At 36.5% G+C, this 13,731-nt stretch overlaps 1 protein-coding gene across 1 annotated transcript; it reads right to left on the bottom strand.

Moving 5' to 3' along the window:
- Positions 1 to 9,452: 9,452 nt before the first annotated feature.
- LOC108677220 (procathepsin L) lies at positions 9,453 to 12,477 on the bottom strand. Its single transcript, XM_018165408.2, has 5 exons — positions 12,084 to 12,477; positions 11,233 to 11,439; positions 10,666 to 10,851; positions 10,138 to 10,300; positions 9,453 to 9,732 (listed from the first exon to the last, which is right to left on the bottom strand). The coding sequence occupies exons 1-5, from the start codon at positions 12,357 to 12,359 to the stop codon at positions 9,506 to 9,508; spliced, it is 1,059 nt and encodes a 352-aa protein (XP_018020897.2). The 5' UTR covers positions 12,360 to 12,477; the 3' UTR covers positions 9,453 to 9,505.
- Positions 12,478 to 13,731: the final 1,254 nt, after the last annotated feature.

Below are 13,731 nucleotides of genomic sequence, written 5' to 3'. Positions count from 1 at the left end.
CTACACGTTTTTTCTAGCCTTAGTTTTTTTTTCGGTAGATATACTCGTACATTATTTTTTTATTTCGGTTCAACTTATTTTTCAGTTTCACCTTTGATCTAATCAACATGAACTCCAGTTCTCAGCACTTCTCAGTTTTTAAGTATTCTCAGTTTTTTAAGTATTACGTACTATTCATATTTCTTCTACCATAACACAGTAAAAAGTAGCTTGCTACGCAGAGTCAAACTTTCTTACACATCAAGTAGTACTAGTTTATTAGTCCTGCGCACGTAAATTTCATTTACTAGAGTTCATTGCGGGTTATTTGAACTGTTGGTTGAGTGTTGAGGTTTTTTTCGTTTCTCAACACTGAAAGTGCGAAGGAATAAAAAACGGCTATAGTAATCCTAAACAGCTGGCTTACAACATGAGAACACACTTATATAACGTTGAAATAATTTGAGATGAGACGACAACGAAGATTTGTTAGTTCACGTTTTTTTAATATATCGAATCGCAAGCATCTCAAGCAAAATACTACTGACCAAATGACAGGAGCTAGCTAAAAGTTCGAGCTTGGAAGGCTCAGTTCATTTCTTGGTGTCGCCGGAAGGTTGAGTGAAATGCGGGATGAATGTGGATTCATCTTCAATATAAGGGTACGCACACAGTGAAAGCAGGCTTGCCTGCGCGGGCAACCTGCTCCAACCTGCCACAAGAATGAACATAGGATAATAATGTAAGTGTTCACAGTGAAAACCTGTACGAATAGGCTTCTGTATGCTATGGTTTCAACCTGCCACAAGAATGAACATAGGATAATAATGTAAGTGTTCACAGTGAAAACCTGTACGAATAGGCTTCTGTATTCTATGGTTTCAGGCGCCAGCATGAGCAGGTAACCAGCACGTTGGCAATCAATGAAAAATGAATTCAAAGTAATGCGTTACTTGGATGATGGGCCTGATCATACGTTATTACGATTCCTACTTTAGTTTTACAAGGAGCACAAAATTTAGCTGATAGTGCACAATCAATGCACAAAATCGTGCAGCACGTTTAATGCAGAAGTAAAGAGGCAAGTTTAGTGAAGAAAGATTGGAGATTATGAAGCATCCAAGAGACGCGGTCTCATCCAAGAGACGCGGTCTGAGTTACCGCGGTCTCAGAGACGCCTCCATAGAAGTATGGGCAGGGTGGCTCAATGGAATGAGTTCAGAGTACTAGGATTGGAGCAGAGAGGTGCGGGTTCGATCTCAGCTCTGTGTGCCATTTTCTGGTCAGAATCGGCGAGCAGGCCGAACGGTTAAATTAAGTAAAGCAATATTGAGGCAATAAGTTGCGTGTTCGAGACCACAACAATCTGTAAATGTTATTGAATGCTTAAAATCGGCAGCCGGGCCCACGGCCTAATTAACGCTGAAACCGCTTTATATTACATTATTATTACATATTAGATTTCAAAGGGCTACTGAGATTCAAACGAGTGCTAACAGTGAGGAACGCAACTCTTGCTATCCTCAGGAGATCGCAACTCGTGCAGGTATAAAATGAAGGAATTACGATGCAACTTATTCATGCGAAAAAACTTATTTTTGCTTCGAATCACCGACATTAGGAACAAATTCTTGCTGAGATCGTCAACACCTGAACTACACTAAAGTTATAAGACCTGCAGTGAGATGCAGATAGGCGACAGCCCATGCTTGGCCTAATCGCCAACGCCGACACTATTAGATCAAATAAAACTCTTTTGCTGTTGCGATCTATTTCTAACCGATAACCTGAAATGAACTTCATATCCCATAGCTCATTTCTTAGCTCAACCTTATGCTGAGCGGCAAAAGCGATCGATTCAGAACATTGAAGAGTACCTAGATTACGAATATTTCTCTCAAACGGTCGTTGGTAGTATGTTCTTTTCGTCGCATCTCTTGTCAGTGATCTTAACCTCAATTCGCAATCGCCGCTAGAATTTGCGTGCAAAATCCAGCTCCATTTGGTGTAGCTCGGATTCGGGGTTATTGGGTGTGTTGCAGTCTATGATTGGTGCTGAAAACAAAATCTGATCCAGTGAAGTTATGCAATCTTATAGTTTCAAAACAAATTTATTCAATGTACCAATATCACAATATACATTGCGTCACGCCCTAGTGCAGAAGAAGGAGAATTTTTGCTTTCCTTTTGTTGTTTGGTAATTTATATTTTTGTTATTGCAGAGCAACTTATCAAATCATGTCAAAAAGCCACTTTGCCTTCTGTTTTGATAACTTCGTGTGATCTTCCTTCTATTCAAAATTATGTGCTCCATTCACGAGAAATAATTCCTCCAGTAATCGTCACAATTGGTTTGAGCGCGAAGTCACATTGCCGTCACACTGAGAATTACGGCAGAAGCTTCAAGGGACTCAAGCGTCCGCGCGGCAGCAGACATGTGCGGGCCAGTTGGTAAATGATCAAAGGATGTTCGATGACCCGTCACTGAAGAGCTGCGAGTCATTTGTGTATCAATGGAAGACCAATCAAGACCTCCGGCAAAGGCTTGATAGACTGTACTGCCGCTATCTACATGGCTTCAATGGGCCATTCAGAGCCCCATTTACAGAGCGTCCTTTCACTTCCGCCGCACGTCCTGAGGCGTAATCTTGAACTCCCACTGACGGCGATAATCGGGACAAATAAATTCTAGCTACTGAATATTATTCGCATTCGATAGATGATGCAGTTATTCTTGGTAGATGAGTAAACTTTACATCAGTCAGAGTAACATTCGAGAGGTATTTCGTTTTTATTGTAATGCATGTATATATATGGACGACCCCTCGCCAATGGCGCTCGCTGTAATGCTCGCTATTTCACGCCGCCATGCCGGCCAAATCTCTCAAGTATCACGGGCGCAAGCTGGCGAATCAGCCCTAATACATTAACGAATTATTGCCTGCGTTTGTCTGCCTCCTTAATTAAGGCTTCCCGCGTCTATTGTATTGAAGGTCGGAAGTCGCTACATCCAAGCCTGGAGTGTTCTAGACTTGCACTGCTTCAGCATAATAATTCCATGTACGTTTGGTGTTAATAAGCTAACGGATGCCTTTGAAATTTTATAGGAGTATCGATACAAAAAAGAAAAAATATGGAATGACGTCCTTCGACTAGTCCCAGTATTTGAGCGCCATAGATTGTACGGAGAGTGAGGATAAATTTTAACTGCTATCCTACAAATATATATAAAATCATGGTTATTATATTATATTATATTATATTATATTATATTATATTATATTTTTAAAATGTAAAAATCTTTTTTTGAATTTAAGGAGTCACCGTTAAGTCGTTTCTGAAATACAATCAATATTAATAACTTTTATATTATATTATGTAACTTTTATTACATTAAATAAATAATTTTATAGTATATTATTATTATATATATTATAGCGCTGACGAAATATTCATGGCGTCAGCTAGAAATAAAAATTACATGTAAGCGTCCAAGAGCGAGTTCTTTTGCACAATTAATAAAAATTTGAATGTCCTATCTGCTCACCAATGTGAGGCACTTGCTCACTAGCACTTGTATATTTTCTCTAGTTGAATGCGAGAAACGAGAAACTGAGGAAGGTCGTGTTCCGTTTGCGAGAGCCTGACATTAGCGTGGAGTTCACATCGTTTCAAAACATATCGCGGGCTACAATTCGGGTCCTAATACGACCATCAGTTGCCTCTTGAAGCCCAGCAAGAAGCGCCCTCAAGAGCCATGCAACGGCTACATCCCTATTGTCGTTGTCGGAATCCTTCGCTAACGCTCGCTTCAAGAATTATGGATGCCATAAAGAGGTGCCTGAGTGTGGGAATTGGACACATGTGGGGCGTTTAATTCCACTTGTGGCAGTGCCTGATCGATGCCTGTAAACGCATGATTTTTTCGCTCTTTGAAAGGTGGGTTTAGGGGTTTTAAATAAGGGCGAATTTTCACGCAGAATACTCATTGGAGTGAGAACTAAACTATATATAGCAGGTAAATGAAAGTTTACCTGTAGCCATTCCATTCTGAAGGCCGTACATTCTATGCTGACAAGTTTCATAACCATTCCTTTTGCAGATGTTTGTTTATTTGTTATTTTTATTGTTTTTTATTCTTCTCAAATTCATGACATAAATATCATGTTTTCTGTTGTTAATTGACGAAGATATTTAAACCAGCTTAATTGTTCAATACACATAGTTTTGCCTTAATATTTATTGGAAATGCAGACAATGAACTTATGGCATGGGAACAAAATGTAAAGCCGTTCAGCGGCTCCTGTGGACCAGCTGCTTAATGTTATGAGCGTAAAGGGAGTTTATCAAAGAGTAAGGAGCAGAACCTGGCGCTGGATAAATTCTACACTAAAAAATTTCATGATAAAACAACCAATAACTGAGAACGCCCATTACTTATAAATTTCGGGCTTTAACGTTACGATAGCACAGATTAGCATAGGGAAATATATTCGAGTGAGGCGGCTGGAGAACTATTGAGGCTCGCGATGAAATTTAGTGTTAAGAGTATCCTGGCCATGTTGGGATTAATAGATATTGTGCTGCTTGGAGGGATAATGTACATAGAGATCGTTCACGCGTAGCTGGAAGTTACTTCTTCTGCAATCAAATTCAATTTGAATACAATTTTTACGTATGATAATTAGCTGTTCTTTCAAGTTCTGCATACAATATCGTTGAAAAATGATCAAAAGATGTTCTATAAGTTTTTGTGTGGAGACTGGAATGACAGTAAGGTCTGTATATATGATTGGTAAGTATGATGAAAGTAAGATGCTGTGATGACAGTAAGGTCAGTATGACAGTAAGTATGATGACAGCAAGTATGATGACAGTAATTAAGTATGACTTGTCAATAGATCTTCTGCTTAATAATTGTTTTGTGGGAACAATAATAGTTTCTTTTGAAAATTGTGCTGTTCTGTTATTAAATCAAAGCTAACGCTCTCTAAAATCTCGGCTCTCTAAAGTTACTAAAATCTCGGCTCTCTAAAGTTACTAATATCTCTGCTCTCTAAAAAGTTACTAATATCTCTGCTCTCTAAAAAGTTACTAATATCTCTGCTCTCTAAAAAGTTACTAATATCTCTGCTCTCTAAAATTACTAATATCTCGGCTCTCTAAAGTTACTAATATCTAGGCTCTCTAAAGTTACTAATATCTAGGCTCTCTAAAGTTACTAAAATCTCGGCTCTCTAAAATTACTAATATCTCGGCTCTCTAAAGTTACTAATATCTAGGCTCTCTAAAGTTACTAATATCTAGGCTCTCTAAAGTTACTAAAATCTCGGCTCTCTAAAGTTACTAAAATCTCGGCTCTCTAAAGTTACTAATATCTCGGCTCTCTAAAGTTACTGATATCTCGGCTCTCTAAAGTTACTAATATCTNTACTATACTATACTATACTATACTATACTATACTATACTATACTATACTATACTATACTATACTATACTATACTATACTATACTATACTATACTATACTATACTATACTATACTATACTATACTATACTATACTATACTATACTATACTATACTATACTATACTATACTATACTATACTATACTTTACTATTTTAATATACAAAGAGTTTTCGATTAATTTGACATATTTTTTCATTCTACTCGCGGAACAGTTGACTGTTTAGTGTCAATTTATAATTTTTTTGTGTCTAAATTTTTTCTTTATTCTGAAGACTAATTCTGAAGACTATTCCTACGCAACTTTGAATATTCAATACCATAAGCAGAGGAGCATTTGATCGCCCTTGCAGCTCGTAGAAGACCTAGCTGTTCATAGCTGGCATAGAGACCAATTCGAATATATGTTCAGATTTGAAATGCCTAGCACCATATCGAACCTGGTGGAGGTCTAGTAGCTATTTTAAACTATCGTCAGTCATGAAAAGATCCGGTCAAATGACACGATTTTAGATCTTCTGTGAACAAGGCACGAAAAGTTCAAGGTTCGGCGACAGGCGACATCAGGCCTACACATCAGCGCCGAGATCACTATGTTATGTTATGTTATGAATGCGGTCAGTTTAGCCATGCTCTTCCCATGCAAGCACCAGCACCTGCAGGAGAAACTCTAGGCGAAGTTGGTTGAAGTTTTGGGCTCGGACAACATACCGAGCATAGATCAGTGAGTGAGCTGGTGCCGAATGCTGAAAATTCTTGTATTTTCCCCGAGAAACGAAGTGCAAATCTTGTATCTAAAATTTTCTGAATTGCGATGAACTCGTACATTTAGGTATGAAACCAGTCGTGATTTCAGCCCACATTTATCCGAGAAACATTTTGCTACTTACTCATTTTTACCTCCAGCTCGTAATTATAAGTACGATTCTTTTAACTGGTGAACGACAATGGTGTATCTAAATAAGGATGAGGCGATTTCAGTTAAAAAAATGTTTGTTATGTGTACTAAACTTGTCAAAATTTATTAAATTAATTCAGATAACATAGATTTACGAAAACATGACCGCAAATTCAGTATAGAAAATTGGACGATAAAAAGTCACTATCAAATGAAAACAAAATGCACTTTCCTTCTAAAATATGCGCTCGGCATTAAGAATACGTGCGGAAATTTTTAATGTCTAATTAGCTTTATTGCGTAATTACAAAAATGTTATGGTGCCATGTTTACTGACCCTAGTATTACCGTATTTTTTATTTGCATTTTATTTTAACGATTGCGAAGAATGGCACTCGTACTTTTCCAACATCCTGACAGGCACTTTTTTCACCTCGAATAAAAGATACACAAAAGGGGGAATACTCTAACAAAATCACCTTCTTTGTGCAATCGTAGACTATCTTCTGCTAAACCAAGATATTCAGATAAAATTATTAAATATTCTACATAATTAGTTACACATAAATGGTTATCAACAAAAATTCGTGCAGTCTCCATACTAGTCAAATATCGTTAAGGCTCAGACTAGAACTTAGAAGTAACACCGAAAAGATAGCATGCTGCCTTGTCAGATGAATAATAAAAGTTATTAATATTATTTGTACTGCAGAATGGACTGAACGGTCACTCGTGAAATTCAAACAATCAATTTGTCGTTGTAAAATAAGTAAAGTGTTGGATTTTGGGGAATTTTAAAGTTGGATTTTAACGCTATTAATATTATTTGAAATTTAGAAACGACTGAACGAAGACTCGTGAAATTAAACAGTCTTTTTGCCAGTGAAAAATGAAAAAAGTGTTGAATTTGGGGAAATTTCAAATTGATTTATGAAAGTTTTTGACATTATTTTTGTTTTCCTGCGCTAAGATCAGAGATCTACGGTAAATTACACCGGTGCAAGAAAGTTTTAGAAGTTTATGCTTCTTCTTGATGACAGACTTTATTCTAGCGGTCACCCAAGGAGGCCCATGTTTTCTAATCGTGACAAACTTCATGAGAATAGATGCATTGTAAAAAGGCATGGTACTTACTACTACAGAGTTCAGTCATGCAAGACTGTTTATAAGGTTAGACTCATCCATATTAGTTAGAAATACAGAGGGGACACCATTGATTTTCTCACTAAATTTTTTAATATTGTCTGCATTAATTAGGCAAGTTTTTTTCCTAGATGGAGCAGTCGAAAACCCAGTTTCAAAATAAAATAATGTCATCAAGTGATCTGATAAGTCACAGTCAAAAACGGATGATTCTGGGTTTCATATATAGAAATCACACCAAATATGATTAAGCAGTGAATATAAGGCGTGATAGGATTTTCAGATGAGATTCTTCTTGGTTTAGTTATGTTTAGTTATGACTGTAAAAAATTGCTACAAAGAATGTCAAGAATAAAATTGTTGGTTGAACACAGATTAAGACGGTTGTGCAGATTTTTATTGAAGTTTCCACAGATGATTGCTTTATTAGATCTCCTGATTTTTGATAGAACCTCTTGTGAAAAAAGCTCATTGAAAATTTGAACACGCTATTAGAAGGAGGCTGATAAACACAAAATAATTTCGAGGTCAAAATAACTTTTTATATAAATAATATTAATAACTTTTATAGTCCAGCTTGAAAATTTCCCCTAAACCTAGCAGTTTATTTATTTTAAAATGTAAAAATCTTTTTTTGAATTTAAGGAGTCACCGTTAAGTCGTTTCTGAAATACAATCAATATTAATAACTTTTATATTATATTATTTCAACGGATTTCTTAAATTTTCCATATTCTTATGTTATAAAATGCTTTAAAAAATATTTTATGACTTAATTAATTGGAGGCTGCTAGCAACTCCTAAAAAAACATTTGCATATTTTTTAACTAAAATTCTAAACGTTTGTCATGCAACTCGTTTCTAGGCCACAGAAAATCACTTTCAAATTTGATCGCTTGCTTTTAATTGGAGTCTTCAATACCTGACCGCAGCTTCGTTTACTCAATACTTGAACATGGCAGAGTGCTTCTATTGCCAGTTCTGCGAAAGTTTAATATTAAACGCAATTTCTTGGAAGTATATTGAATGCAAATTCAAGCAAATATAATATGAGCCGCTACTAACTGTACCAATATCAACAATATAAAATAATTGTGCAATTCAAAATGAATGCGTGCATTCATTTCTAGTCAGTTTATGGCGTCTCTAATATTTTGCAGTTCATATTTATGTTGTGGTCAAAAGAATTTTGAAATTGATATGAAAATTCAGTCAGCAAATAAAAATTTGTTACAAAAAGCTTGTTAACGGCTTTTAGTAAAATCCCGAATCAGTTTGTTGAAATTTCAGTTTCATAATGATTTTCTGGCCGAAGTAATAAAATATATCTGTGGCACTCAAATGAACAATGAGAGTTCGGAATAATTATGGTATATAACCAACACTGAGAAAGGAAAGCATAACAGGCCTGAATTTACAACTATTTTATGTATACACACCAGGACTGATAGCGTGCAAATTCCTTCGAAGTTTTTAGATATCGTAAATTTCAACGATATCTAAATTGCACGGTACCAGTCATTACGATTACTTATATACAACTTATATAAAAATCTTCTGAATTGCACGTACAAAGCGAGTCAATTGTTATAAGTTCTGTATTGATATTTTTACTTGAATTCCAAAGAGCTACTACGCCTGAACTAAGAATCTCGGAATTCATTATGTGTAACAGCCTTCGAATTTAACGGCAAGACGACCGCATAATTCATAAAAAAACTTAAAAAAACAATCTATGATCGACAGTTTAAAAGAGTTCTTAACTCTTATCGATATCAACCATGCACTAAACTGTCGTCAATATCAACGTCACCAACAATCTTGTACAAAACTCTTGTTAATATCAACGTCACCAACAATCTTGTACAAATCTCTCGTCAATATCAACGTCACCAACAATCTTGTACTAAACTCTCGTCAATATCAACGTCACCAACAATCTTGTACAAAACTCTTACGTCACCAACAATCTTGTACTAAACTCTCGTCAATATCAACGTCACCAACAATCTTGTACTCAACTCTCGTCAATATCAACGTCACCAACAATCGGGTACGTTACATTGGTGGCTATTCCACACATGTTGACGTTGCGCTGAATTTTAAAATATCCTTCATCGCCCCACTTGGCGCTCCAGGAATTCTTGACGAGCCAATATTCCATTCCGGCCTCGGTGCCGTAGCCAATGATGATCACTCCGTGATTGGCTGTGGTGTTGCTGCAATTCTTAACCGACAAGACACCTGTAGTTCAAAAAGAAAATATCATTTCTTCCATAAAATATCTTGAATGTTTGTTCTTACTTGATTGTTGGTACTTTCTTTACATTAATGTTATTATGCATGACGGCTTATGGATGATCATGAGATTTAAGGATTATTTCAATGATATTTATTTAGTGTCTAGTCGTTCCCGGTGGAGTCTGCGATCTTTATATCGCTGACATGAACAGAAAATTGTTCGTACATGCATTTTTACGTCCTTATTTTTTGGAGCTCAATAATTTTTACTATTTTTTTACAGCGATTAAAATAGAAAAAACGTTCCCTTAGTATCTAACATTTATGCTAATTTTTGAAGAAATGAAACTAATAAGCTACCCAAATTATATGGAAAATGTAAGCCGTGAGGTGACATGCCTAATTTACCTCTCTTGTACGCAAAAAGATCAATGGTGGCGTCCATGACGGCAGTCACAGGCCCTCTGGTGGCGACGACCGCCTTCAGGAGGACCTCGTCTGCTGAAGGCAATTGCCTGAAGCCCAGCACTCTGGCCCCCACCGCTTGCGGGCTGAAGTGACAGCGCTCAGGCTGAGGAAGCAAAGGAAACCTTTAAAGTTGGAGGAGGAATTTGGATTGAAACTTCCTGCCTTAATCGAAGAGAAGTTACAAGTTTACTCCATTCGCGCGTAAGGATACAAGACCGCTGTTTAAAAGTATAACAAAGAAAAATATAGTTATCAGTCATAAATTATCATTATTAACAGTTAATAAATGATTAAACGGCTAAAGAAACAGCAAATAAAATATAATCGCGAGTACACATACGAGGAAACGATAAGGATACGGGAGTGTGCCACTACAAAAAGTAACAAAATGTCATAATAAATAATCATCAGTCACAGTAACTGCGTTGATAATTGGCTGAAAATGGCAGATATAACACGAATACTCACGAAGAAATGATAAGGATACGAGAGCGCGGTGTCCACGCCGCCCTGCCGCGTCATGAAGCGGTACGCCCTGAAGACGTCGCCGCCGTGACACGCGGCGTCCGTTCGGTCGCAGTCCAAGAGGTTCTGCTCCGACAGCTCCACGAGCTGCTCTGAGCGCAGGAAATGGTGACTCTCTACGGCTCCTACCTGCGGAAAAACTGTCTTGCATTAAATTTAGATTTGTAAAATATGTAAAGTCTTTAAAGTAATGTATATAAAAAAATATAATAAAATACTTTACTTTAAAGTAATGAAGTAAAGTAATATGCTTTGGACTGACTCTTTCTGCCTCTCCGGGAACAAAAGTTTTTGAATTTTAAAGCATGATCCTTGCCGCTGCAGTGTTCTCGTGCTAGGCAGTTCATGACGAGAATTGATTCAATAAGCATCATTATGCTCGGTCCTGGTACACAGCAAGTTAATAATTATCCTATTTATCAGGATTAAAATAATCCTTCCATTAAAATAATCCTCATCCAAATCCGAAGTTTACCTTAGGTACAAGGCTACAGTGTTCATTTTACTCACGGTTGCAAAGGCCCAACACGAGCCACATTTGCCCTGATTTTTGACGCGGGTGACAGCTCCTCTTTGACGCCAGTCAAGCGTATCAGGGATACTGACGTTGATAAGAGACGTAGGCGCTTCAGACGGAATATTATAGTCGGTCCAAGTGTCCTCTGGCAAACGCTCTGATCTCTTGATGCCGAGCATCTGAATCCTCTCCGATTGTAGCTGCGACGAGACATAAGCACTTGATGCTTGCATTACTTAGAAACCTTAAAGCCTATACACCTTCAGTCATTTGCCTGAGACAGAATTAAATTATCTCGTTATGTTTCTGAGTTACTAAATTGAGATCAGTAGCTTGTCTTAAGGGAGCGTCTTTTTCAATCCGGCATTTTCGCTTTCAGCAGATGATTATACCTCGCTTAAAATTTATGCGGATGATTGTACCTCCATTGAAATTAAAACATCGTAATGAACAGAAGTAGAAATTTTGTTTTTCTATAATTGGTTGCCAATTATACGGTTATCAGCGTCTATTAAAAAAATAGAAGGGTGTAAATTATACGACAATATAATCGCAATTAACAGCTTGAATGTCCTCAAATTACAGTGATACACCGAAAGATTCCTGAAATACGCTCATTAATTCGATAGGTCTCTTTAAAATACGATAGCATTGAATTCTTTACAATGTTTTCCATTGTAAAAATTGTTTAAGAAATAATTTTATTTCAAACAACGAGATTCAAGATCATTAGTTTCCTTATGTATTAGCTTGAGCTTAATAGAGTTTGTGATATATGCGTTTTCGGGCTTTCATTAGAACTCACCCAGACTGCGAAATGATTCATGTATGCATCAGAACTCACCCAATCTGTGAAATAATTCATGTCGACATCAAAACTTTCGAGTTGAGCCCTGTACCTCGAGCGGTGCAGAGTAATTCGCCTCATGTTTCGCATGAAGACGGACTCCCTCACTTGATCTTGAAGGGAATCATAGGTTTTGTTGAAGCGAACTTTGAATGAATTCCACAGGTGGTTGTTTCGTGCAGCGTACCCATGAGATGGCCTGCAGACGTGCGACTGAGACAGCAGCGTCAAGAACAGGAATAAGTTTTTTCTCGAGAGTCCCGTAGACAACATTACGCACGATATTGAAGTGCGTATCACAGTTAGGACTGACTCAACTAAAGTAATATGTTTGTGAAGAATTTCAATAAGATCGAAACGAATCAGTACAACTCCTGAGACCCGAAGGACATTCGTCTGAAATAATTGAAAAAATTATGATAATTTCACCCAATGTTTTTTTTATTAATTTGTCACCGATAAAGCGAATGTGTGTGATTTCAATTTGCAACAGAAATTTAATGAAATTAATTTATTATATCATTGTCATTATGATCTGGCAACGTACGTCAACTTAGTAAAATTAAAATACTTCCGTGACAATTTTCGTAGAAAATAATAATAACCAAAAACTCCGATATCTAAGATTCATAAAGATCGTCTAGATTCATCTCATCCAATATTCTTTAATGAATTTCTTCTTTCGGTTAATACAACGTTACTGTTACAAAATAATTGTTCATAAAAACTGTCATAAATAAACTATAACACGACTTGTGCTCAGAAATCACGTTCTGGCAATGGCTTGGCTATTTCTCTTATTGTCATCAGGAATTTGTTTTCGAGTTTCTTTAACTCATTTAAACTTTTTTTCAATGAATTCTCTGTTGAAGGGTAATAAATTTATACTATAACCAAGGATGCTGAAAAAAATTCACGATCAAGGAGGTTGCAAGGAGATATCTTAAGCTATTCACTCAAACTTAACGGCACATCTCGTCAGATGTTGGTATTGACTAATATCTTGCAATCGTAAAGAGGTCATTTGCATGCGCTCAGTGATCACAGTGCTCAATACATTGATAAGAAGCTACTGATAATGACATCGGACGATTTCCGTCTAAGTTTTTTCAGTGCCTCAAATATATTGATTCCTTATTTTAAATCACTCTAGTGATATATCTCGGTTCTAACTAGGGTACAGTAATTTCAAGTTCAATTCTTTTACGCTTTGAATTATCTGCTAATATATCAAACAAAGTTGCGTTTTTTGAAAGCATTTCTTTTATCATTCTTCCACAAAACAACTTTTGCTGAAGCTGTCTGATGAATGTCCACAGATTACGTTATATGTATCAGGTAATAAATATTTTTTTACCCTATAGAGATGTTGAACATTTTACTAGTAGATTGCCGGTTTTCCAGGAGACTTGAATAAACCTGGAACTCTAAATTAAATGAACTCGTCGATTGTTAAGTGGTTGTTCAATTGATTGTCACGGATAAAAATTCCTCTGAGGTCGATTAACTTCTAATAATTGTATCAGAAAACTACACCAATAATAATGATAGTAATGATTGCACTAATAATAATGCAAATAATGATAATAATTATGTCGTGTAAATTTTCTAGTACTGCCATAATGTAAAAAGTGCATGCTTTTCC

The sequence above is a fragment of the Hyalella azteca genome, unplaced genomic scaffold (assembly GCF_000764305.2).
Source record: "Hyalella azteca isolate HAZT.00-mixed unplaced genomic scaffold, Hazt_2.0.2 contig6811, whole genome shotgun sequence".
In the NCBI taxonomy this organism is placed as follows: Eukaryota; Metazoa; Arthropoda; class Malacostraca; order Amphipoda; family Hyalellidae; genus Hyalella; species Hyalella azteca.
This window is presented reverse-complemented; position numbering and strand designations above follow the sequence as displayed.